Raw genomic sequence first — 24128 nt, 5'->3', positions numbered from 1 at the left:
TAGATTGCTTTTTAATGATTACAGAATCTTGTATTAAAGGACAGTATCTGGTGGAATGAGTAAGGTACTTATTTGGGTTTCTTACATATACTGTCTGCAGTTGGATGGTGTAGGATGAAGCGAGAGTGTCTATGATTTGTCTCCGTATTTATAAAGTTGAGATAATTGAAGCGTCCTTCAAATGGCTAGGAGGGTGAAATAAGATGAAAATGTTAGAAAACATCTAGTGCTCTTAAGATTCCCAAGGGGGAATAAAGATGCCTGTAGGCTGGCATGCTCTGTTGGATAAAAGAAACCAGCCACAGCAATTTCTTACTTGACACATCCCCAAAGGCAAGTGAATTAAAAGCAAAAATGAACTATTGGGACCTCATGAAGATAAAAAGCTTCTGCACTGCCAAGGAAATAATCAAGAAAACTAAAAGGCAACCAACGGAATGGGAAAAGATATTTGCCAATGACATATCGGACAATGGGCTAGTATCCAAAATCTATAAAGAGCTCACCAAACTCCACACCCGAAAAACAAATAATCCAGTGAAGAAATGGGCAGAAAACATGAATAGACACTTCTCTAAAGAGGACATCCAGATGGCCCACAGGCACATGAAAAGATGCTCAACATCACTCCTCATCAGGGAAATATAAATCAAAACTACACTCAGATACCACCTCACGCCAGTCAGAGTGGCTAAAATGAACAAATCAGGACACTATAGATGCTGGCAAGGATGTGGAGAAACGGGAACCCTCTTGCACTGTTGGTGGGAGTGCAAACTGGTGCAGCCGCTCTGGAAAGTGTGGAGGTTCCTCAAAAAATTAAAAATAGATCTACCCTTATGACCCAGCAATAGCACTGCTAGGAATTTACCCAAGGGATACAGGAGTGCTGATACATAGGGGCACTTGTACCCCAATGTTTATAGCAGCACTTTCAACAATAGCCAAATTATGGGAAGAGTCTAAATGTCCATCAACTGATGAATGGATAAAGAAACTGTGGTTTATATACACAATGGAATACTACGTGGCAATGAGAAAGAATGAAATAGGGCCTTTTGTAGCAACGTGGATGGAACTGGAGAGTGTTATGCTAAGTGCAATAAGTCCTACAGAGAAAGACAGATACCATATGTTTTCATTCTTATGTGGATCCTGAGAAACTTTTAACAGAAGACCATGGGGAAGGAAAAAAAAAAAAAAGAGGTTAGAGAGGGAGGGAGCCAAAACATAAGAGACTCTTAAAAACTGAGAACAAACTTAGGGTTGATGGGGGGTGGGAGGGAGGGGAAGATGGGTGATGGGTATTGAGGGCACCTGTTGGAATGAGCACTGGGTGTTGTATGGAAACCAATTTGACAATAAATTTCATATTTAAAAAATACTAAAATTAAAAAAAAAAAAAAAAGAAACCAGCCAGAGCCTGTGATACACTCTGCTGGATTGGCCCTCTGCTGGATTGGCCCTGTGCAGCCACCATCCCTGAACTGTGCTTCAGGTCTCCTAGCAACAAGCTACGGCGGCACTAGAGGAGCAGGCACTAGGGTGAGTGCATAGATGAGGTCCTTGCTCAGAATCTGCAGTACACTTTGGAAATGCACTGCAATTTGGCGATCCTGGTTTCTAACCAGGCCAGACCTTATGTGTGGTCTTCCAGGAGGGGTGGGAACGAAGCCGCTTACCTGTCCCTAGAGTAGAGAGTTGCTGCAGAGTGGCCAACAGAGTTTTCACCTGCAACCCTGAGCGTCTGAGCCAGGCCCAGGCCTTCAGACTGCCCCTTGCCTCTCCCCCTCAAGGAAAGCGCTTAGGAAAACCAAGGGCATGAATTAGACATAGAGGAGAAATGGTGTTTGTTTGTTTTAGTTTAGTTTAATCTCTATACCCTACCTGAGGCTCAAACCCACCACCCAGAAATCAAGAGTCTCATGCTCCTGGAACTGAACCAGCCAGGCTCCCTGCTACCTCGTATCATATCAAGACACTGCTTATAGAAAAAGACTCCTCAGTTTCTAATTTTATAAGTTAATAAAATCAAGCGCCTAATAACTCTGTTCTTAGTCACAATTACATTAAATTTGCGGTGGGGTTGATGCCTGTCATTGCAGTTGATTCCTGTGGAGAGTCTCCTAAATTTACATCGAAAAGGCAGAATGCAGATATCAATGCCCCCACCTCAGATATATGTAGAAAAAACTCTGGCTATTATCAAACCGGATATTGTTGACAAAGAGGAGGAGATACAAGATATTATTCTCAGATCTGGATTCACCATTGTTCAGGTAACTTCTGGGCATAATGATCTTGTTTTTTTCTTCTCTTTCCTTTTTTCTTTTTTAAATGTTTATGTAAACATGTTAACCTGTTTAGTTGCTAGTATTTAGCTTTAAATTTAACATTTATTTTAAGTATAAAAGTTATATGTGTTTTAAAAAGCTTTTCACACCTCAAAAGGATCTAAAATGAGAATTAAAATTCCTTTTTCCTCCACCTTCCTCTCCCACCCAAGTTTCAGTTTCCAGGGAAAGGCAACTACTTAAAGCTTTCTGTCCTTTCAGTATTTTTCAATGCATTTACAAACATTTCCCTCCATAAGATAGTACAATTCTCTTCCCTTGACAAAGTTGCTTAGATAGCATTCCATGTTATTACATCTGAATCTCTCATTCTTCCTAACTTCTGTGTAATACTCCCCTGTGTGAATGAACCACACTTTATTTACTTGTTCCTCAATTGATGGACTGTTAGTATTTTCTTTTTCAATTATTACAGACATTTAAAGTGTTAAGCCTTACACTTATTCTGCAGTTGTTAGAGGTTTGAATATGTAAAAGGAGTGTTGTTAAAGATTATCATTAGGGGTGCCTGGGTGGCTCAGTCGATTAATGTCCAGCTCTTGATTTCAGCTCAGGTCATGATTTCACAGTTTGTGGGCTCAAGCCCTCCATTGGTCTCCATGCTGACAGTGTGGATCCCAAGATCCTCCCTCTGTCTGCACCTCCCCCACTCATGCTCTCTCTTCCTCTCTCTCTAAAAATAAATAAATAAACTTAAAAGATTATCATCAAATATAATGGGATTTTTAAAAATATTTGTTTTTGAGAGAGATTGAGAGAGGGAGACAAAGAATCACAAGCAGGCTCTGTACACAGCCTGGTGCAAGACTCCATCTCACCAGTGGTGAGATCATAACCTGAGCCAAAATCAAGAGCCAGACACTCAATCAATTGAGTTACCCAGGCACCCCAGGATATTTTAAGTAATCCTTTCTGTACCATCCCTACTTAAAATTCCAGGATTTTTAAATTTTCTTTTATTTCTACAGTGTCATATTATCTGTTTTGTCAGTGTTTTATGAAAGAAAAAAGAAAATTTCAGTCCTCAGGAAAGATGAGGAATTTCAGATAAGCTTAGGAGGATACGTAGAGGTTCAGTGTAGGAATGGTACAAGAAAGTATAAGGAAAAAGTGCAGGAATGTATAATAAAATATTTAATATATTTAAAAGACTCAGGTTAAGAACTTTTTAATAAATGTTAGGAAAATTCGGTAACCGTTAAAAAAAAAGTTGGATTCAAATATTATACTGTGTATAGCAGGGTAAACTCCAAATGGATTTAAGATTTAAGTATTTAAAAATTAAACATAGGGTTGCCTGGGTGACTCAGCTAAGCGTCTGACTTCAGCTCACATAATGATCTCTTGCCTCGTGAGCTCTAGCCCTGAGTCAGGCTCTGTGCTGACAGCTAAGAGCCTGGAGCCTGGTTCAGATTCTATGTCTCCCTCTCTCTTTCTCTGCCCCTCCCCTACTCCTGCTTTCTCTCTCTCAAAAATAAATAAAAACATTAAAAAAATAAAAATTAATATTAAACATATAAACTGTAGAAAAAAAGATGCTTAAGTTTCTTTTTGTTCTTGGAGTAGGACAGCCTTTTTTTTTTTTTTTTTTTTTTTTACTGTGGTTTCTTGTCTAGGAGCCATAAAAGAAAAGATTGATACAACTATAAACATAAGAAACTTTTGCATAGCTAAGTAAACATTGTAAACAAAGTCAGTCAGAAGCAAATAAAAACTTAGAAAAAAGATTTGCAATTCATGATAGGCAAAGGGCTAATCTCCTTAATACATAAAGAGTTCCTAGAAAAAGATAAAAATTCAGTTGAAAATGGGCAGAACATGTTGGGGTGCCTGGGTGGCTCAGTCAGTTGAGTGTCTGACTTTGGCTCAAGTCATGATCGCACAGTTTGTGAGTTCAAGCCCTGCTTTAGGTGAGCTCAGGCTCCTCATCGGGCACTGTCAGTGTGCAGTCTGCATAGGATTCTCTCTCACTCTCTCTCTGCCCCTCACTAACTGGTGCTCTCTCTCTCTGAAAAATAAACTTTAAAAGAAAAAAGGATAGATCATGTGGATGATCACAGAAAAAGAAAAACAAATGCATCTTAAACATGTGAAAAAATGACCAATCTCTAACAAGGAAAAAGCAAATGAAAACAGCCCTGAAATACCATCTGGCAAAAATATAAAAGTAAATGGCACAACCGCTATAGAAGGGAACCTTGCAGTTATCTATCAATATTACAGATGCATCTACCCTTTGACTTAGCACTTCTAATGCTGGGGATCCCTCCTGTGACCCATGTATTAATATGACATTATATGTATACAAATTATTTTTTGTGGTATTGTTTATTTTCCAGCAAAAGATTAAAAATAACCTAGCATTAGAAAATTGGTTAAATAGGGGCATCTGGCTGGCTCAGTCTGTAGAGCATGCTACTCTTGATCTCAGGGTTGTGAGTTCGAACCCCAGTTGGATATAGAGATTACTTAAAGTATTTAGAGGGGCATCTGGGTGGCTTAGTTGGTTAAGTGTCTGATCATGTCATGATCTCACGGTTCATGGGTTCAAGCCCTGCATCAGGCTCTGTGCTGACAACTTGGAGCCTGGAGCCTGCTTCAGATTCTGTGTCTCCCCCGCTCTCTGCCCCTCCCCCACTCATGCTCTCACTCTCTCTCTCTCTCTCAAAGAATAAATAAACATTAAAAAATTTTTTCAAAAATGGGAATGCAAGCTGGTGCAGCCACTCTGGAAAACAGTATGGGGGTTCCTCAAAAAACTAAAAATAGAACTACCCTACGACCCAACAATTGCACTACTAGGCATTTATCCACAGGATACAGGTGTGCTGTTTCAAAGGGACACATGCTCCCCCTTGTTTATAGCAGCACTATCAATAGTCAAAGTATGGAAAGAGCCCAAATGTCCATCGATAGATGAATGGATAAAGAAGATGCAGTATATATATACAATGGAGTATTACTCAGCAATCAAAAAGAGTGAAATCTTGCCATTTACACCTACGTGGATGGAACTGGAGGGTATAATGCTAAGTGAAATTAGAGAAAGACAAAAATCATATGACTTCACTCATATGAGGACTTTAAGAGATAAAACAGATGAACATCAGGGAAGGGAAACAAAAATAATATAAAAACAGGGAGGGGGACAAAACAGAAGAGACTCATAAATATGGAGAACAAACTGAGGGTTATGGGAGGAGTTGTGGGAGGGGGGATGGGCTAAATGGGTAAGAGGCACTAAGGAATCTACTCTTGAAATTGTTGTACTATATCCTAACTAATTTGGATGTGAATTTTAAAAAATGAAAAAAAAAGAAAAAAAGTCTTTAGAAAAAGAATTAGTTAAGTAAACTCTGGTGAAACCACCAAATTGAATACAGTGCAGCTAATTGTAAAATGAAAAAAGAGGAACCTGTTTGTGTCCTGCTATGGAAAAAATAAGATGCAGAGCAGTGTATAAGAATCTTGTGTGGTAGAAAGAGAAAAAGTAATATATATTCATGTTTGCCAATATTTGCAAATGAAACACTAGGAGATTAAAAACGGTTACCCAGGGCAGTGCCTGGGTGATTTAGTCAGTTAAGCATCAGCTCAGAGCCTAGAACCTACTTCAGATTCTTTGTCACCCTCTATCTCTGTGCCTCCCCCACTCATACTCTGTCTCTGTTTCTCTCAAAAGTAAACAAAAAAATTTTTAGTAAAAATAATTAGTGAAAATTTAAGTATGCATTAAATTATGAATGAAAAATTAGTGTGAATGGTAATATTTAACACTTTCCCTAATCAGCAGTAAATTTCATAGCAAAGAAGGCCTTGGTATACTGTATGCTTTTTTTTTTGTTTTAATTGTGATAAAATATACACAACATAAAATTTACTATTTTCACCATTTTTAGGTGTACAGTTCAGTACCATTATGTACATTCCCTTTGTTGTGCAGCCATCACCACTATCCATCTCCAGAATTTTTGTCAACTGAAACTGAGACTGCTTATTAATCACTCATTCTGTTTACCCCTCTTTTCAGCCTCTAGTAACCACTATTCTGTTTTTTTCTGTCTCTCCGACTTTGACTTTTCTAGATGTGTCATGTAAGTAGAGTTGTATAGTATTTATTCTTTGTATTGAATGCTTTTAAAGCAGGCTTTATTGTAGTTGGGAGTCCATTGAACTTGAGGCTTTCTTGTCCCATCTAGGGAAAACCTTCTGAAAAATGATGTGTCCTTTCAGTAGGTGGCAGTCTTTCTTCTTTTAGAAACTAATGGTTCCTTTTTTGATATCATTTAATACTACTTCTCTTTGTGAAAATATTTACCCTCACATCCCCAAGACCAAGAGTTGCGTGTTTCACTGACCAAGCCAACCAGTGCCCCGATGTAATTTTAAATCAATATAATTACTGATTCAGTATTAATTTCACTTTATTTTTTGAGAAAGAGGGCGCACAAGTTGGAGGTGGACATAGGATCCGGAGTATGCTCCATGCTGACAGCAGCAAGCTTAATGTGAGGCTTGAACTCACAAACCGTGAGATCATGACCTGAGCCAAAGTTGGACATTTAACCTACTGAACCACCCAGGTGCCCCCCAATTTTAGTTTAAAAAAAGCTCTTGGAAGTGCCTGGGTGGTTAAGTCGGTTAAGCTTCTGACTCTTGATTTTGGCTTAGGTTATGGTCTCTCAGTTCCTGTGTTTGTTCCCCACATGGAGCTCTGCCCTGAGTATGCAAAGCCTGGTTGGATTTCTCTCCTCTCTCCCTCTCTCTCTGCCCCTCCCCCACCTCTCTCACAAAATAAATAAACTTAAAAAAATAAAAGGAGCTCTTAATTTTTGTAAGTATGCTGCATTAGGTGACACACCTGCAGAAGGTGGGTTCCCTTGGTTGTTAAGGGGTGTGTGACAAGGGCTTACATATTAACAGATCAAATTTTTATTTTTAACTCAGCAACAAACCCCCCATACCAATATGCATAAGAATCACAAATATTGACATATCTTTTATTTTAAATAAAGAATCAAGGATTATATTAAATCAGGGGGTTTTATAATTTCTCAAGTTTCTTTTTCTTGAGTATATGAATTTCACTATGAGAACAGATCCAAGCACCTGTTTTGTGGTAGCTGATCCTTGGCTGGTGAGAATGTTAAGTTTGTCAGTAGAGCCTGTTTACAGCAATGCTGACCCACCTAGGTAAGCATCTTCCCATTTCTTGCTTTAGGCACTTTGGCCAAGTTTCTGAAACCTGAGGATACGTGATAGTATTAGAAGTTTTAAGAGAACTGGGGCACCTGGTGGCGCAGTCGGTTAAGCGTCCGACTTCGGCCAGGTCACCATCTCGCGGTCCGTGAATTCAAGCCCCGCGTCAGGCTCTGGGCTGATGGCTCGGAGCCTGGAGCCTGTTTCCGATTCTGTGTCTCCCTCTCTCTCTGCCCCTCCCCCGTTCATGCTCTGTCTCTCTCTGTCCCAAAAATAAATAAACGTTGAAAAAAAAAATTAAAAAAAAAAAGTTTTAAGAGATCACTTGGTAAATTTCACACTATACTCTTAGGAACATCTAACCCACTTTAGAAAGATAGCTCTCTGCCTTAAATATGGAGATTTGTAGCTTTGACCTAGTGATTTATTCACATTCTGATCATCTTTATTCTAGCCAGAAGTTTTCCTTAATGAGGGCTTTGAATCCCTCTTTTATATCTTGTGTCTTTTCCTTCATGATCCACCTTTAGTGGAACTGAGAAACAGTAGTATTGGATGATTTTTTTAAAGTTTATTTATTTATTTTTGAGAGAGAGAGAGAGAGCATGAGCAGGGGAGAGGCAGGGAGAAAGAGAGCATTCTAAGCAGGCTCTGTGCTGATGCAAGGCTTGAACTCCCAAACCACGAGATCATGACCTGAGCTGAAACTAAGAGTCGGATGCCCAACCCACTGAGCCACCCGTGTGCCCCGTTAATGGATGATTTTTAAAAAGCATTCAAGGGGTGCCTGGGTGGCGCAGTCGGTTAAGCGTCCGACTTCAGCCAGGTCAAGATCTCGCGGTCCGTGAGTTCAAGCCCCGCGTCAGGCTCTGGGCTGATGGCTCAGAGCCTGGAGCCTGTTTCCGATTCTGTCTCTCCCTCTCTCTCTGCCCCTCCCCCGTTCATGCTCTGTCTCTCTCTGTCCCCAAAATAAATAAACGTTGAAAAAAAAAAAAAAAAAGCATTCAAATAGCTGCTTTTAGAGAAGGATGATCTCCAACCAGAAGAACGGCTGACTTCTATGATATTTTTACTGATTCATTCATATAGTCTCATTTGTGAAGAAAATAGTTTATTTGCCCTCAACAATTTATATTCTTTCAAATTGAGACACTTAATACCAACTATTTTTTCTTAACATCACAGTCAATCTACATATTTATGGCAGAATCAGAATAAATACACAATTTTCACATTCAAGAGAAAAACTTATTTATAGCATCATTATACTGGGTGTTATTTCTAAGTACCATAATGAGACCAGCTCCCTAAAATAATCGGAAAGTTTCACAATAAATAAGAAAATATCACACAAATAGGTAAAAGATGAATTTGGAATGTTCTAAAATCTAATTTTGTTACTTCAATGTATACAAAGTATATATTAACAAAATATTGGTGATAGTAGTCTTTTTACTTTAAGGAGATAAGCTGAATTCATCATTAACAAACCATATATTGAAGGAGACTGCCAAATAGGAATAGTTTTTCTTAGGTTAAATAGCTCTTTTTTATTTAAGTGTAATTAATATACAATGTTATATTAGTTTCAGGTGTACAACATACTGATTTGACAATTCTGTACATCCCTCAGAGCTTACCACAGTAAATGTGGTCACCATCTGTCACCATACTAGGTTATTACAATTTTACTGACTCTCTTTCCTATGCTGTACTTTTCATCTCTGTGATTTATTTTGTAACTAGAAGTTCCTACCTCTTAATTCCCTTCATCTGTTTTGCTCATCCCTCCCAACCCCCTGGCAACTACCAGTTTATTCTCTGTATTTAAGAGTATGTTATTGTTTGTTTATTCATTTGTTTTATTAGATTCCACATGTAAGTGAAATCATGGTATCTGTCTTTCTCAAACTTGTTTCACTTAGCATAATACCCTTTAGGTCCATCCACGTCATGAATGGCAAGATCTCATTCCTTTCAAGGCTGATTAATATTCCATTATATATATATATTTTAAGTGTATATACAATATATATGCAAACATACATACACATACTTGATCCATATGACATCTTGATCTGGGTCATATGGTAGTTTTATTTTTAATATTTTGATGGACCTCCATACTGTTTTCCAAGTGGTTTCGCCAGTTTACATTCATATCAACAGTGAGCAAGTGTTGGTTAAATAACTTATAGAATTTTATTTATAGCCTATATTTAACTTTCTTCCCTCTCCCTTTCTTCATAATACAAAAATCTCAAATTTGTAATGAGATTAGTATTAATTTCAAGTTACTAATGACAATGAGTTATTATTGAATTGTCATTTTAAATACTTTTGTTGACTTTGTTTTTCTTATAGAGAAGAAAACTACATCTCAGCCCTGAGCACTGTAGTAACTTTTATGTGGAACAGTATGGGAAAATGTTTTTCCCCAATTTGACAGCTTACATGAGTTCTGGACCACTTGTTGCCATGATATTAGCTAGACATAAAGCCATCTCTTACTGGAAAGAACTTTTGGGACCAAGTAATACCTTAGTAGCTAAGGAGACACACCCAGACAGGTAACTTTCCTAGGGGGAAAAAAGGAATCCAACAAAAACAAACAACAACAACAACAAAAAACTGATTTCATTATAATAGGGGTGTCTTTGCATTTGAAAGTTTTCCTAAATCAACTTTTTGGTATTTTGGTTGGGGTAGGGAGGTCAGTTTTACACTGTAGCTATTTAAATGTCTGTGTTAATACTAAGTGCCACAAAAGGCCTCAGGGAATGTCTGATTTATGGTTGATTAGCCTCATTCTTCTCTCATCCTTGAATCAAACCGCCACTGAAGTGGGATTTTTCATAGGAAAATTGGCATGGCTTTTAAAAATAATATTGGTAATAAAGGGCCATAAAACCAGATTTTCAGCATTATCATTAAAGTTTGGGAACTTGAGGACATTGAATTCTTGCACTTTTGAATATGCATTGCCTTTTCACTTCTCACAAAACACCACCTCTTCTTAACCCAGAGAACTCCTATTTTCCCAGTGTATCTCTCCTGCAGATTTAAATATATTTGACCCTCATCTAGATAGATTTAGGCTTAAAATCAAAATAGATTAAAACTTACATATATGTGAGAAGTGGCAATGCTTCTGTAAATTTCCTGAGCAGAATGCATATGTAAAGAGTAAGGAAAGGATATCACATTGGATGGTTATCATCTCTAACTTGCTTTTAGTCTAAGGGCAATTTATGGCACAGATGACCTAAGGAATGCACTTCATGGGAGTAATGACTTTGCTGCAGCAGAAAGAGAAATTCGATTCATGTTTCCTGAAGGTGAGTTATCGATGAGTATTGCATGTTCCTATTGTTTGCTTTTTCTTTTATTTGGGTGATATAGCTGGAAAGAAAAATAGCAGGGGTTTTCTCCAATATATTTTGTCATATTTTCAAGTTACAGTTACTTAAAAATCTGAAGCCAAAAATGGAAAACTCACTATTTCCCTCATAACTAAATTGTGCCCTCTAGGGAATCTTTTGAGAAGGGTTTGCTTTTTTTATCTTTTCTCTTAGACTAGCCCTATTTAGGGTTTTTCTTCTCCTTTGTTGCAATTCCTTAAGTTATCCCTAATGAGTCAGTAAAGTTTGTTACACATGAAAAAAAGAATCTCCCTTGGAAATTAGGATAGATGTAACATTTTCTCTACTGGTTGCCTAATGAATACTCATGCAGTTGTGAAATTAATAGTTCTCAGGCCCATTTTTTTTTTCCATCCTGTTATGGATGTTGTAAACCTTTTAGAAATGGGCATAATAAAGAACAGCATTGAGGTTTTTAGTTTATTTCAGTAATATTTTTAGATCAGGAAGAAAATTTGGTGATTTCTGTTGTACAGAAAAAAATGTAGGGGCACCTGCGTGGCTCCATTGGTTGAGCATTCAAGTCTTGATATTGGCACAGGTCATGACTCATGGTTGCTGAGATGGAGCCCCATCTGTCAGTGCAGAGTCTGCTTGGGATTCTTTTTCTCTCTCCCTCTCTCTCTCTCTGCCTGTCCCCTGCTCATGTGTGCGCTCTCTCTCTCGCTCTCTCTCTCTCTCTCTCTCTCTCTCTCAAAATAAATATCTTTTTTTAAATGTAAAGCATTTGAGTGCCTGAGTAGCTCAGTCAATTGAGCATCCCACTTCAGGTCAGGTCATGATTTCACGGTTGGTGTCTTCGAGCCCCTGGCCCCTGCATTGGGCTCTCTGCTGTCAGTGAAGAGCCCACTTCAGATCCTCTGTTTCCCATTCTCTCTGACCCTCCCCGCTTGTGTGAGCTCTCTTTTTCTCAAAAATAAATAAACATTAAAAAAACTTACAGCATTGAGAAGCATAGAATATTTTTGGCCTATTTTTTTTTTAAGTCATTTAGACTTATTCCTCAGTATTTTCTATGGAAGATTTATTCAAAGAAAACTGAAAACTCTCTTGGAACTTTAAAAGTCCTGATTCTTAAACAAAACCTGGTGTGTTTTTTTGTTTGTTTTGTTTTGTTTTACTTTTTTATTTTTAAGCAATCTCTACGCCCAATATGGGGCCCAACTGAGCCAGCCAGACACCCCACAACACCTGTTTATAGATATTTGTACCCAAAAGGATTTGTATATATTTTACTCTTGCTAATTTCTGTCACATATCCTTTCCATTACGGTATCTTTTTGGAATTGTTTATTGTAGAAAACTCCAAACATGACCAACAGTAGACAGAATAGTATAATAAACCCTTAATGAAACTATCACCCAATTTAAATAATTTTGGTCAGTCTTATTTCATCTATAACCTCTGCTTCTACTTCTCAATCTTCTATATTGTTTTGAATTATATCTCAAACATGAAATGTCTTTTTTTCAAATTTTTAAAAATGTTTATTTATTTTTGAGAAGGAGAGAGACAGAGACACAGAGTAAGAGCAATCAGGGGAGAGGCAGAGAGAAAGGGAGACACAGAATCTGAAACAGGCTCCAGGCTCTGAGCTGTCAGCACAGAGCCCAATATGGGGCTCGATTTCAAGAACCGCGAGATCATGACCTGAGCTGAAGTCAGACACTGAACTGACTGAGCCACCCACACCCTGCCCCCCTTTATTTTTTTAAGTAGGTTTCATGTCCAATGTGGGGCTTAAACTCACGACCCTGAGATCAAGAGTCACATGTTCTGATGATTGAGCCAACTGGTGCCCCCATGAAATGTCTTTTTAACGTGATAGTACTTAGATTTAGTCTAGGTACTAACGAATTAGACTTTTCTTCTGGCTCCAGACATCTAACCTCTCTGTGAGTCTTTCTCTTCTCATCAGTCAAATGCAAATAGATTAGTACCTTCCTACCTAATAGGGATATTGTTAGGGTTAAATGTATACATATATATATAAAATTCTTAAAATGTGTTGTGCATCTGTGCTCAAATATTAACTCCTATTATTGTTTTGTTTTTTCTAGTCCTTTTTTTGAAAGCTCTTCTTACTCATAGGATTATATTCCTCAGTTGTTATTTTAGATTGCTTTTGATTTTACCATTAATTAGTCCTCTAGACATGAGTTTACGAGATAAAGTCAGACATTTGAGAAGCAGCTGTTGCAGGATAAATATAAAGATTAATTACCTACCATGTTGCAGATCTTTTGCTGTGAGAATGTGAAGCTCTCTGGAGTAAATTTTCAGTTAGGGATATGAGCTCCCTCTTGCTTACCAGTCACTCAAGAACTATGTGCAGTGGGATGTCTAGGTGACTCAGTCAGTTAAGCATCTGGCTCTTGGTTTGGGCTCAGGTCGTGATATTGTGGTTTGTGGGTTTGGGTCTCACATTGGGCCCTGCACCACAGTGTGGAGCCTGCTTGGGGTTCTCTCTCTCCCTCTCTTTCTGCTCCTCCCCTGCTTACATGCTCTCTCAAGATAAATAAAATAAACATTAAAAAAAATGAAAAGAACTATGTGCAAAACTCAGTATGATGAGTCACTCAAGCAAGTTATAAAGATATTCAAAGACATGTTCCTAACCTTTGAAAAATATAGTTTGCTTCCCTTTGATTTGAGATGGCTAACTCAAAGTTTTGTTACATTCCATTGCTTCAACAAGTTTATTGTATTACCTACTATGTGCCAGAAATACAAAGATGAATATGTCCCTGCTCTCAAAATGATCACATATTAAAAATCTATGAAAATAGATATGCAATGCAGTGTATAAACTATAAATATTATTAGAAAGCTTCAAAAAGTTCAATGAAGGTTCATCTCTGTAAGAAACATGAAAAGATTCTTTATTTTCACATTAATCCATCCGGCCCTAGTTGCTAGAGACAAATAATAAATGGTCAGCAAAAATAGATGAGGTAGGAACAATCCAAAACTAAAGTTAAGGAAATAATTTCATTCACAATAGCATCAAAAAAATAAAATACTATTTCACTCATAGGTGGGATTTACAAAACAAAATGAACAAAGAAAAAAAGAGACAAAAAAAATTAGACTCTTAAAAATACAGAACAACAACAAAAAAAAGAGAGAAGAAACTGATGGTTACCAGAGGGTAGCTGGGTGGGGTGTTGGGTGAAATAGGTGGTGGGGATTAAGAGTACACTTATTTTGGGGCGCCTGGGTGGCACAGTCGGTTAAGCGTCCGACTTCAGCCAGGTCACGATCTCGCGGTCCGTGAGTTCGAGCCCCGTGTCGGGCTCTGGGCTGATAGCTCAGAGCCTGGAGCCTGTTTCCGATTCTGTGTCTCCCTCTCTCTCTGTCCCTCCCCCGTTCATGCTCTCTCTCTGTCCCAAAAATAAATAAACGTTGAAAAAAAAATTAAAAAAAAAAGAGTACACTTATTTTGATGAACACTGAGTAGTATATAGAATTGTTGAATCACTATATTGTACACCTGAAACTAATATAATACACTGTATATTAATTATACTGGAATTAAATAAATAATAAAATACTTAGGAATAAGCTTAACAAAAGAAGTACAAATTCTTGTACAATGAAAAGCACAAAACATTACTGAAAGAAATCAAAGACTATCTAAGATGAATAGACCTCACACGTTGATGTATCAGAGGAGTCAATGTTGTCAAGATGGCATTTCTCTCCAAATTGATCAATTAATGCAATCCCTGTCAAAATCCATGCATTCTTTTATGTAGAAGTTGATAAGCTGACTTTAAAATGTATATGTAATTGTGGGCGCCTGGGTGGCTCAGTCGGTTGAGTGTCTGACTTTGGCTCAGGTCGTGATCTCACAATCTTTGAGTTCGAGTCCCGCATCGGGCTCTGGGCTGACAGCTCAGAGCCTGGAGCCTGCTTCGGATTCTGTGTCCCCCTCTCTCTCTGCCCCTCCCCCACTCATGCTCTCCCTCTGTCTCAGAAATAAACATTAAAAAATGTATATATAATTGCAAAAGATCTAGACAAGCTAAAACAGTTTTCAAAAAGAACAAAGTTTGATAACTTCCACTAACCTGATTTCAAAACTTACTATGAGGGTGGCTCAGTCAAATTAGGCGTTGGACTCTTGATTTTGGCTCAGGTCTTGATCTCACAGTTCAGAGGTTCCAACTGCACATTGGGCTCTGCACTGTCAGTGCAGAAATTTTTGGGATTCACTCTCCCTCTCTCTCTGCCTGTCCCCTGTTCTCTCTCTCTCTCTCTCTCAAAATAAATAAATAAACTAAAAAAAAACCAAAACTTACTATGAGACCACAGTAACTAAGGCAGTATTGTATGAGTCATATTAATCAATGAAACAGAATTAAGAATCTAGGAATAAATACTTACATAAATACGTTTATGGTCGATTGACTTTCAACAAAAGTGCCTAGACAATTTGATGGGGAAAAGATAGTCTTTTTCAACAAATGATGGTAAGATAACTGAATATCCTCATGCCAAAAAAGAGAAAGAACTCAGATCCTCTTTTCTTACCAATTAGAAAACTTAACAATAATGGATCATAGATCTAAGCATAAGGGCTAAAAATATCTAGAAGAAAACATGGAAAATCTTCATGACCTTGAGTTGGACAAAGGATTTTTGCATATGACCTCAAAACATGATCCATACAATACTGATACAATACTGATAAATTAGACTACATCAAAATTAAAAGCTTTTATGTTTCAAAAGCCATCATTAAAAATATTGGAAAGATTAGCCACAGAGTGTGATAAGAAATATTTGCAAATCTTATGAAATAAAAGACTTGTATCTAGAATTTATGAAGAACTCTTACAATTCAGTAAAAAGAAGGCAGGCAATTAAAAATCAGGCAGAGGCACCTGGCTGGCTTAGTCAGTAGAGCATGTGACTCTTGACCTCAGCATTGTGAGTTCAAGCCCCACATTGGGTGTGGAGAGTACTTAAAAATAAAACCTTTCAGGGGTGCCTGGGTGGCTCAGTCCAGCCCCACATCAGGCTCTGTGCTGAACCTGGAGCCTGCTTGAGGTTCTCTCTTTCCCACTGCTCCACTCCCCTAAATGTGCATGCTCTTGCTCTCTCTAAAATAAATAAACAAATAAATAATAAAACCTTAAAAATTAAAAAAAAACACGTAAAAGATTTGAATAAACATTTCACGAAAGATATATGAATGGCTGATAAGCACATGAAAAAGTGTTAAAACATAATTAATCACTGGGGAGGGGGACCTGGGTGGCTCATTCACTCCAGCTCTTGATTTTGGCTCCGGTCATAATCTCATAATCTCACGGTGTGTGAGTTCAAGCCCCATGTCAGGCTCTACACTGACAGTGAGGAGTCTGCTTGGGATTCTCTGTCTCCCTCTCTCTCTGCCTCTCCCCTATGCACACACATATGCTCTTGTAACCTCCCACCCCACTTCAAAAATAAACTTAAATATTTATGTAACTAAAAATTATTACAACAATCAGTACAAAAAAGAGTGCTATAATGAGACTAATAGGAAAGGAACTTTTTATTCCAATCCTTTGTGATGTTTTCTAGCTTTACCTGCCATCCTGGCAAAGGACTCTCCTGTTGTTAGTTGTATCTCTCATTGAGATTGAGCCCATATACTAGTCACACAGAAATCTGTCTTCCCACCCTCTTTTTCCTTGGGCCAGTAACGATTTAGATCTGAACATGTGAGACCAGTAGCTTTGCATCCCCATCTTTATTGAAAGTTGCACATTAATGGAGGTCATCCTCAAGACTTAAGACTGTAAACTACATTCTTCCTTGTATAAATATATTCTTTGGTACTACGAGTCTGATTGACCTACATAGTGTTCAAACAAAGCTAAAAAGACTAAAACTTTCCTATATGTTATATAATTTATTTAAAAACTTGAAAAATAAGCAGGAGTGTTAATATATATTACATAGACACAAATAGATTTTATGTGTATATTCAGTAGTCTATAAGAGAACAAGAAATACATGTACACCGTTATATCTATACCACTTTGTAAACTGCCTGCCATTTTGTTGGCAGCAATTAATTGTTGGAATTAATTAATCTCCTAGATTTTACATGATATTCATATTTTTCTTTTTCATGACATTGTCCGTTGTGATATTTACTATAAAAAATATGGAAATGGAAATGCAGGCAAGGATATAGTAGAAAACATAATCAGAACTTTATACATGATCACTGTTAGCATTTTGGTTTGTTTCTTGCCTGTCTTATATAGTCTTATTATTTCTCTGTGTGTGCTTATGTGTTTTTGAACAAACTATGTATGCTATATTCTAGTTTTGTTTCCTTTTTTTAAAAAAAACTTGGGGCGCCTGGGTGGCTCAGTCGGTTGAGCGTCCGACTTCAGCTCAGGTCACGATCTCACGGTCCGTGAGTTCGAGCCCCGCGTCGGGCTCTGGGCTGATGGCTCAGAGCCTGGAGCCTGCTTCCGATCCTGTGTCTCCCCCTCTCTCTGCCCCTCCACCGTTCATGCTCTGTCTCTGTCTGTCTCAAAAATAAATAAACGTTAAAAAAAATTAAAGAAAAAAAAAAAACTTTGTAAGTATCATGCCACTAAAATTTCTTCTTTTGTAATGATTATATAATATTTCATCATTTGTATTAATTTTAATGGAATACATTTGTGTTTACAGTGATTATTGAGCCTATTCCAGTTGGACAAGCTGCTAAGGACTATTTAAATTTATATGTAACACCAACTCTGCTTAAAGGACTCACAGCCCTTTGTAAGGAGAAACCAGCAGATCCTTTTGTAAGAAATGTTTTTATTCACTCTAAAGAAATTGTCTATAGTTTTAATATTTTAAACATTAAATTTTTTGAAACAGTGAATGAGCATTTTAAGAACTATCTCTTATACATTTTAGATACTCCCTTATGTATAACTTTGGATTACTTATTCTCTTACTGTGTTTTACTTCTTAAAAAATATTGTTTTTAGGGGCACCTAGGTGGCTCAGTCGGTTATGCATCCGACTTCTGCTCAGGTCATGATCTCTCAGTTCATGGGTTCAAGCCCTGCATCAGGCTCTCTGCTGACAGCTGGGAACCTGTAGCCTGCTTTGGATCCTGTGTCTCCCTCTTTCTCTGCCCCTCCCCCACTCTTGCTTGCACTCTCTCTCTCAAAAAAAATAAATAAATAAACATTAAAAAATTTAAAGAATAAATAAACATTAAAAAATTTAAAAAATGGGGCACCTGGGTGGCTCATTCGGTTGAGCAACTGACTTCAGCTCAGGTCATGATCTCACGGTTTGTGAGTTCGAGCCCCGCATTGGGCTCTGTGCTGACAGCTCAGAACCTGGAGCCTGCTTCTGATTCTGTGTCTCCCTCTCTCTCTGCTGCTCCCCCACTCATGCTCTGCCTCTCTGTATCTCAGAAATAAATAAACATTAAAAAAATAATAAAAAATTTTTTAAAAAATTGTTCCAACAAAACAAAGAAAAAACATTGTTTCTAAATACATTTTCAATACTGCATCCTTTAATTACAGAGCATTGTTTTTGTGTATGATTTATATAATCACATGATAAAATTAGATATATATTTAAATACATTCAAAATTATTTTTTAAATTATTTTTTTAAAAGTAGGCTTCACGCCCAGCAGGGAGCCCAACGTGGGACTTGAACTCATGACCCTGAGATCGATACCTGAGCTGAGATCAAGAGTCGGATGCTTAACCAACTGAGCCACCCAAATGCCTCTCGACATTTTATTTTTAATGATATCTAACTTTTTTTCATAGAAAACTTTTTTTAATGTTTATTTATTTATTTTGAAAGAGAGACAGAGCTAGTGGGGGGAAGTAGAGAGGGAGAGAGAATCCCAAGCAGGCTCTGTGCTGTCAGCATGGAGCCTGACCCAGGGCTTGATCAAACCCATAAATTTTAAGATCATAACCTGAGCTGAAACTAAGAATGGGACCAACTGAGCCACCCAGGCACCCTTAGAAAATCTATATTTGTTCACATCCCTAGATACTTCATTACTGCTCAGTCAGGTGAAAGAATGGTTGGATAGGAGGAACTAGGGTGCTTGTCAAGGGCCAAATGTCTTCCTGGTTCCTTCTTTTTTTTAATTTTTTTTTTCAACTTTTATTTATTTTGGGGACAGAGAGAGACAGAGCATGAATGGGGGAGGGGGCAGAGAGAGAGGGAGACACAGAATCGGAAACAGGCTCCTGGTTCCTTCTTTACAGGTACTCTCACTCATTTGAAGACTCAGAGATAATGAGGAAAGGTTATTTTATTGTGTTTATTTATTTTTTTAAATTTTTAAAAAAATTTTTTTAATGTTTATTTTATTTTTGAGACAGAGACAGAGCATGAGAAGGGAAGGGGCAGAGAGAGAGGGAGACACAGGATGTGAAGCAGGCTCCAGGCTCTGAGCTGTCAGCACAGAGCCCCACGTGGGGCTTGGACTCACAGACTATAAGATCATGACCTGAGCCGAAGTCGGACGCTTAACCAACTGAGCCACCCAGGCACCCCTGTGTTTATTTTTTTAAAGTAAGCTCTGTGCCCAACGTGGGGCTTGAACTCACAACCCCAAGATCAAGAGTGGCATGATCTTACCACTGAGCCCTCCAGGCAACTCAGGAAAGGTTATTTAAAAAATATTTTGGGGGGCACCTGGGTGCCTCAGTCCGTTGGGAGTCTGACTTCAGCTTAGGTCATGATCTCACAGCTTGTGAATTCGAGTCCCGCGTCGGGCTCTGTGCTGACAACTCAGAGCCTGGAGCCTGCTTCAGATTCTGTGTCTCCCTCTCTCTCTGCCCCTCCCCTGCTCATGCTCTGTCTCTCTGTGTATCAAAAATAAATAAAAACATTTTTAAAAATTAAAAAAAATTTTTAATGTATATTTTATTTTTGAGAGTGAGAGACAGAGTATGAGTGGGGGAGGGGCAGAGGGAGACAGAGACAGAATCCAAAGCAGGCTCCTGGTTCTGTGTTGACACGGGGCTCAAACTCATGGAGTGCAAGATCATGACCTGAGCCAAAGTCAGACACTTAACTGACTGAGCCACCCAGGTGCCCCTGGGAAGGTTATTTCAATACCAGCCCTGATAAAATAGTTATCTCTAGCCTCTGTTACCATTCTCAAAGGGAATCCCCTTTGGAAGACAAAGATTTAATTTCTCCTACTAATTTTGTCACTTTTACCAAAAACAAATGATATTTCTTTTTTTATTATATTTTATTTACTTATTTTAAGTAATCTCTACATCCAACGTAGGGCTTGAACTTACGACCCTTGAGATCAAGAGTCACACACTCTATCGACTAAGCCAACCAGGTGCCCCTAGGCAGGACTTTTTACTTTTTTTAAATGTTTACTTATTTTAAGAGAGAGAGTATATGCACATGTGCACAGGAGAGGGGCAGAGAAAGAAGGACAGAGAGAATCCCAAGCAGGATCCGTGCTGGCAGCGCAGAGCCTGATGGGGGTCTATCCCATGAACTGTGAGATCATGACCTGAGCCAAAATTAAGAGTCCAACACTCAAACCAGCTGAGCCACCTAGGCACCCCTAGGTTATTTCTTTAATAATTCCTTTTCATTGTGACAATAACATCTGTTTATTTAGTAAGAAACCTGAAACTACTGAACAATGTAAAGAAAAGAAAAAGATACCTCTGGTTCCATTTACTAAACATGGTCTTTGAAGTCATCTTGTCTGGATTCAACAATGACCAAATTCATTTATTAGTTGTAGTAACTTTCTTGTGGATTCTTTGGGATTTTCTATATATAGGATTATGTCATCTGTAAAAGGAAATAGTTTTACTTCTTTGCCAGTTTGGATCTCTACTTGATAATCTTGCATAATATAAAACTTAATGTTTTAATTTTTTAATAGTCATTTTCTCATTCTTAGAGTGATTTTGAAAGCTAGGTTTTAAATTGATATAGTACTAGGTTTTAAATTGATATAGGCACCTGGGTGCCTCATTGGCTTAAGCATCTGGCTCTTGGTTTCAGCTCAGGTCATGATCTCACGGTTCATGAGTTTCAGCCCTATGTAGGGCTCTGTGCTGACAGTGCAGAGCCTGCTTGGGATTCTCTCTCTCCCTCTCTCTCTGCCCCTTCCCCCATTCACATGTGCACATGGTTATTCTCTCTCTCTCTCAAAATAAATAAATAAACTTAGCAAAAGAGCATCTGACTCTTGATCTCCGCTCAGGTCTTGATCTCATGGTTGTGAGTTGGAACCCCATGTTGGACTCTGCGCTGGGCGTGAAGCCTACTTAACAACAAATAAATTGCTATAGTACATATTTATACTATTTGTAGTGTATGTTTATATAGTATATTTATACTATTCGTAGTATTTGTCATTTATAGTATTTATAATTAAATGTTTATTAACTTAAGAGTTTTTTTCTTTTTTCCATAGATTTGGCTAGCTGATTGGCTGCTGAAAAATAATCCCAACAAACCAAAGCTTTGTCACAATCCAACTGCAGAAGAACTTTAGTAAAATAAAGTTCCCCAAGGACAAATCACTATCTTAATGTAAAAGACACGCTTCTACTATAAAAGAAACAAACCTTCCTAAGGGTTTAAGTAACTGCATGTGGAATAAATTGTCTTTATAAGTTTTAAAAGAATGTGTTTTGTGCATAAGATAACATTATCTAAGGTAAAATACAGGTTTAGGGTATGGTTTTGTTTTCTAATAAGAAAATTGATTTTATCTAGAAGTATTTAGAATGTTAATGAAACAATTCTAAGTGTTTTGCAATTGCAGACTGGTACTCTGCAATTAAGAGAACAATTAATTCATATAAGATGCATTAGAGGGGCACTGGGGTGGCTCATTCGGTAAACAACCAGCTCTTGATTTCTGCTCAGTTTGGTCTCGCAGTCTGTGAGTTCAAGCCCCAAGCTAGACTCTGCACTGGCTGCATGGAGCCTGCTTGGGCTTCTCTCTCTTTCTGTGTACCTCCCTCAAAAATAAATAAATATACATTACAAAAAAATAAGATGGATTAGAAACAACTGAAGATGAAAAGACTCTCATCCCCATGTATAACTACTTGATGTTGTGTGCCAAAAAGAACCTTTCTTAAATTTCCATGCTACTTTACATTCCCACACTGTACTCAGCAAAGGTAGTGGCTGCTGAAAATGCCACTAGGACAAGACTAGGTAAAGATACTTTTGATAGTGTTTTAACTATACAAAAGAAGATACTGTACAGTTTATTTATTTTTAGAGATAGCACGCAAGCCATGGAGAGGGGCAGAGGAAGAGAGAGAGAGAGGGAGGGAGAGAGAGAACGTTAAACAAACTCCACACTCAGCACAGAGGGCTGGATCCCATCACCGTGGGATCATGACCTAAGCCAAAATCAACAGTTGGATACTTAACCAGCTGAGCCACCCAGGCACCCTGAAACTGTACATTTTATTTTTTTTTAATGTTTATTTTTGAGAAAAAGAGAGAGCATGAGCAGGGGAGGGGCAGAGAGAGAAGGAGACACACAGAGAGAGAGACAGAGCATGAGCATAAGCATGAGCAGGGGAGGGGCAGGGAGAGCTGTCAGCACAGAGCCTGATGTGGGGCTGGAACCCACTGACCACGAGATCATGACCTGAGCTTAACTGACTGAGCCACTCTGGCACCCTGAAACTGTACAGTTTAAAAACAAGTTTCATGCAGCCTTAGATTTCACCCCTTTTTTCTTCCAAATGGGTGAATTGTGTACAGGGAGTTTAAATACTTTACAGACAAGAACAAAAGTAGTACTAACGTATTCATTATCATCCTCTTCGTCCTTTCCATCTTTCTTCTCTTCCTTCTTTTTCTTGTTTTCAGCCTTGATGACTTTTTTGTTTTGCCACATAGGCTTGTTTTCATATTTTGGTATTGCAGCAATCTGATTTATGTAATTTTCCTCAGCTTAGCAGCCTTCTTTTCCTAAGACTGCTTGTGCTCTGCAGCCGTGTTACTCTACATCTCTCCCTGTTTCTTTGCAGCATCACTAATGCATAGGCCAGGGTGTTCTCCTTGGATTTGGGCCAGTACTCAAAAACAAAAAGACTGAAGGTGATTTCTTCAGTACATTGGGATCCTTGACCTTCATTTTGTTTCCCCTTTTGGAGGAATATAGGTTTTCATTTCTTTTATAACTGCCTTGTCTGTATTTGCCATATCTTCAAAGTTACCTTTCTCTTTATCACACATGGTCATCCACATCTCTGAGTGCTTTTGTAAAACTGAGAAGGTGACTGAAGCATCTGGTTGCTTCATGTGTTCCTCCTGGCAAGTTTGCACAAAGAGTACATATGATGACATTTTGCTTCTCAGCCTCTTAGGATCTTCTTTGCCCATGTTTAGTTTTTTTTTTTTTTTTTTTTTTTCCAGTGTGACACAGAGTCACACATTGCCCATCTGGTTCTTACTTGCCCTAGTCCTGTCCCTATAGAGCTCAGAGTACTGCAATGGCTGTCATTTTATGGTATGATTTTGACAATGATGTAACATTAAGTAATAGGAGACTGATAAAAGATGTTGCTGTATTATTATTTTTTAAGTTGGAGAAGTAAGACGTGGAATTTATTTTTAAATTAAGCTTTGTATGGGGCTTGAACTCATGACCCTGAGATCAAGAGTTATATGCCTGGGATGCCTGGATGGCTCAGACTGTGAAGTGTTTGACTTCGGCTCAGGTCATAATCTCATGGTTCCTGAGTTAGTTCCCCACATGAGGCTCTCTGCTGTCAGCACAGAGCCTACTTTGGATCCACTGTCCCCTTCTCTCTCTGCCCCTCTCCTGCTCATGCATGCACATTCTCTCTCTCCCTCAAAAATTACAAAATGAATGTTTTTTTTTAAAAAGGTCACATGCTCTACCAAATGACCAGCCAGACGCCCCAAGACAGAATTGTAGTTATGATATTTTCCTAAGCATGTATCCTATATGTAGATGCATAATTAATACACATTTCAGACAGTTTAGTTCAAAAAGTTTAAATAATCATTTTGTATAATTAAAATAGAACCAGATTATGATTTTAACCACTTATATATAACTATTTCCTCAACAAGTGCCTTCCAAGGATTACCAGAGAGTAGGGTAACAATTCATCTTTG

General features: G+C 38.1%; 1 protein-coding gene and 1 pseudogene across 1 annotated transcript; one reads left to right on the top strand and one right to left on the bottom strand.

The window, feature by feature from the left end:
- Positions 1 to 1424: 1424 nt before the first annotated feature.
- NME5 (NME/NM23 family member 5) lies at positions 1425 to 21632 on the top strand. The gene is made up of 6 exons (XM_043588838.1): positions 1425 to 1545; positions 2106 to 2279; positions 9918 to 10123; positions 10791 to 10891; positions 17661 to 17779; positions 21427 to 21632. The coding sequence occupies exons 2-6, from the start codon at positions 2151 to 2153 to the stop codon at positions 21505 to 21507; spliced, it is 636 nt and encodes a 211-aa protein (XP_043444773.1). The 5' UTR covers positions 1425 to 1545; positions 2106 to 2150; the 3' UTR covers positions 21508 to 21632.
- Positions 21633 to 22686: 1054 nt separating this feature from the next.
- On the bottom strand, positions 22687 to 23366 carry LOC122479577 (annotated as a pseudogene).
- Between the last annotated feature and the right edge of the window lie 762 nt (positions 23367 to 24128).

This window comes from Prionailurus bengalensis, chromosome A1, assembly GCF_016509475.1.
Source record: "Prionailurus bengalensis isolate Pbe53 chromosome A1, Fcat_Pben_1.1_paternal_pri, whole genome shotgun sequence".
In the NCBI taxonomy this organism is placed as follows: domain Eukaryota; kingdom Metazoa; phylum Chordata; class Mammalia; order Carnivora; family Felidae; genus Prionailurus; species Prionailurus bengalensis.
The sequence above is the reverse complement of the archived record's forward strand: the minus strand, read 5'-3'. Positions and strand labels throughout refer to the sequence as shown.

Bases quoted from the DNA above. Each gene is read 5' to 3' on its own strand.
- NME5 (XM_043588838.1), top strand. From the start codon at position 2,151: ATGCAGATATCAATGCCCCCACCTCAGATATATGTAGAAAAAACTCTG. The intron at 10,892-17,660 runs GTGAGTTATCGA...TTGTGTTTACAG, and splicing joins TCGATTCATGTTTCCTGAAG to TGATTATTGAGCCTATTCCA. The intron at 17,780-21,426 runs GTAAGAAATGTT...TTTTTTCCATAG, and splicing joins AGAAACCAGCAGATCCTTTT to ATTTGGCTAGCTGATTGGCT.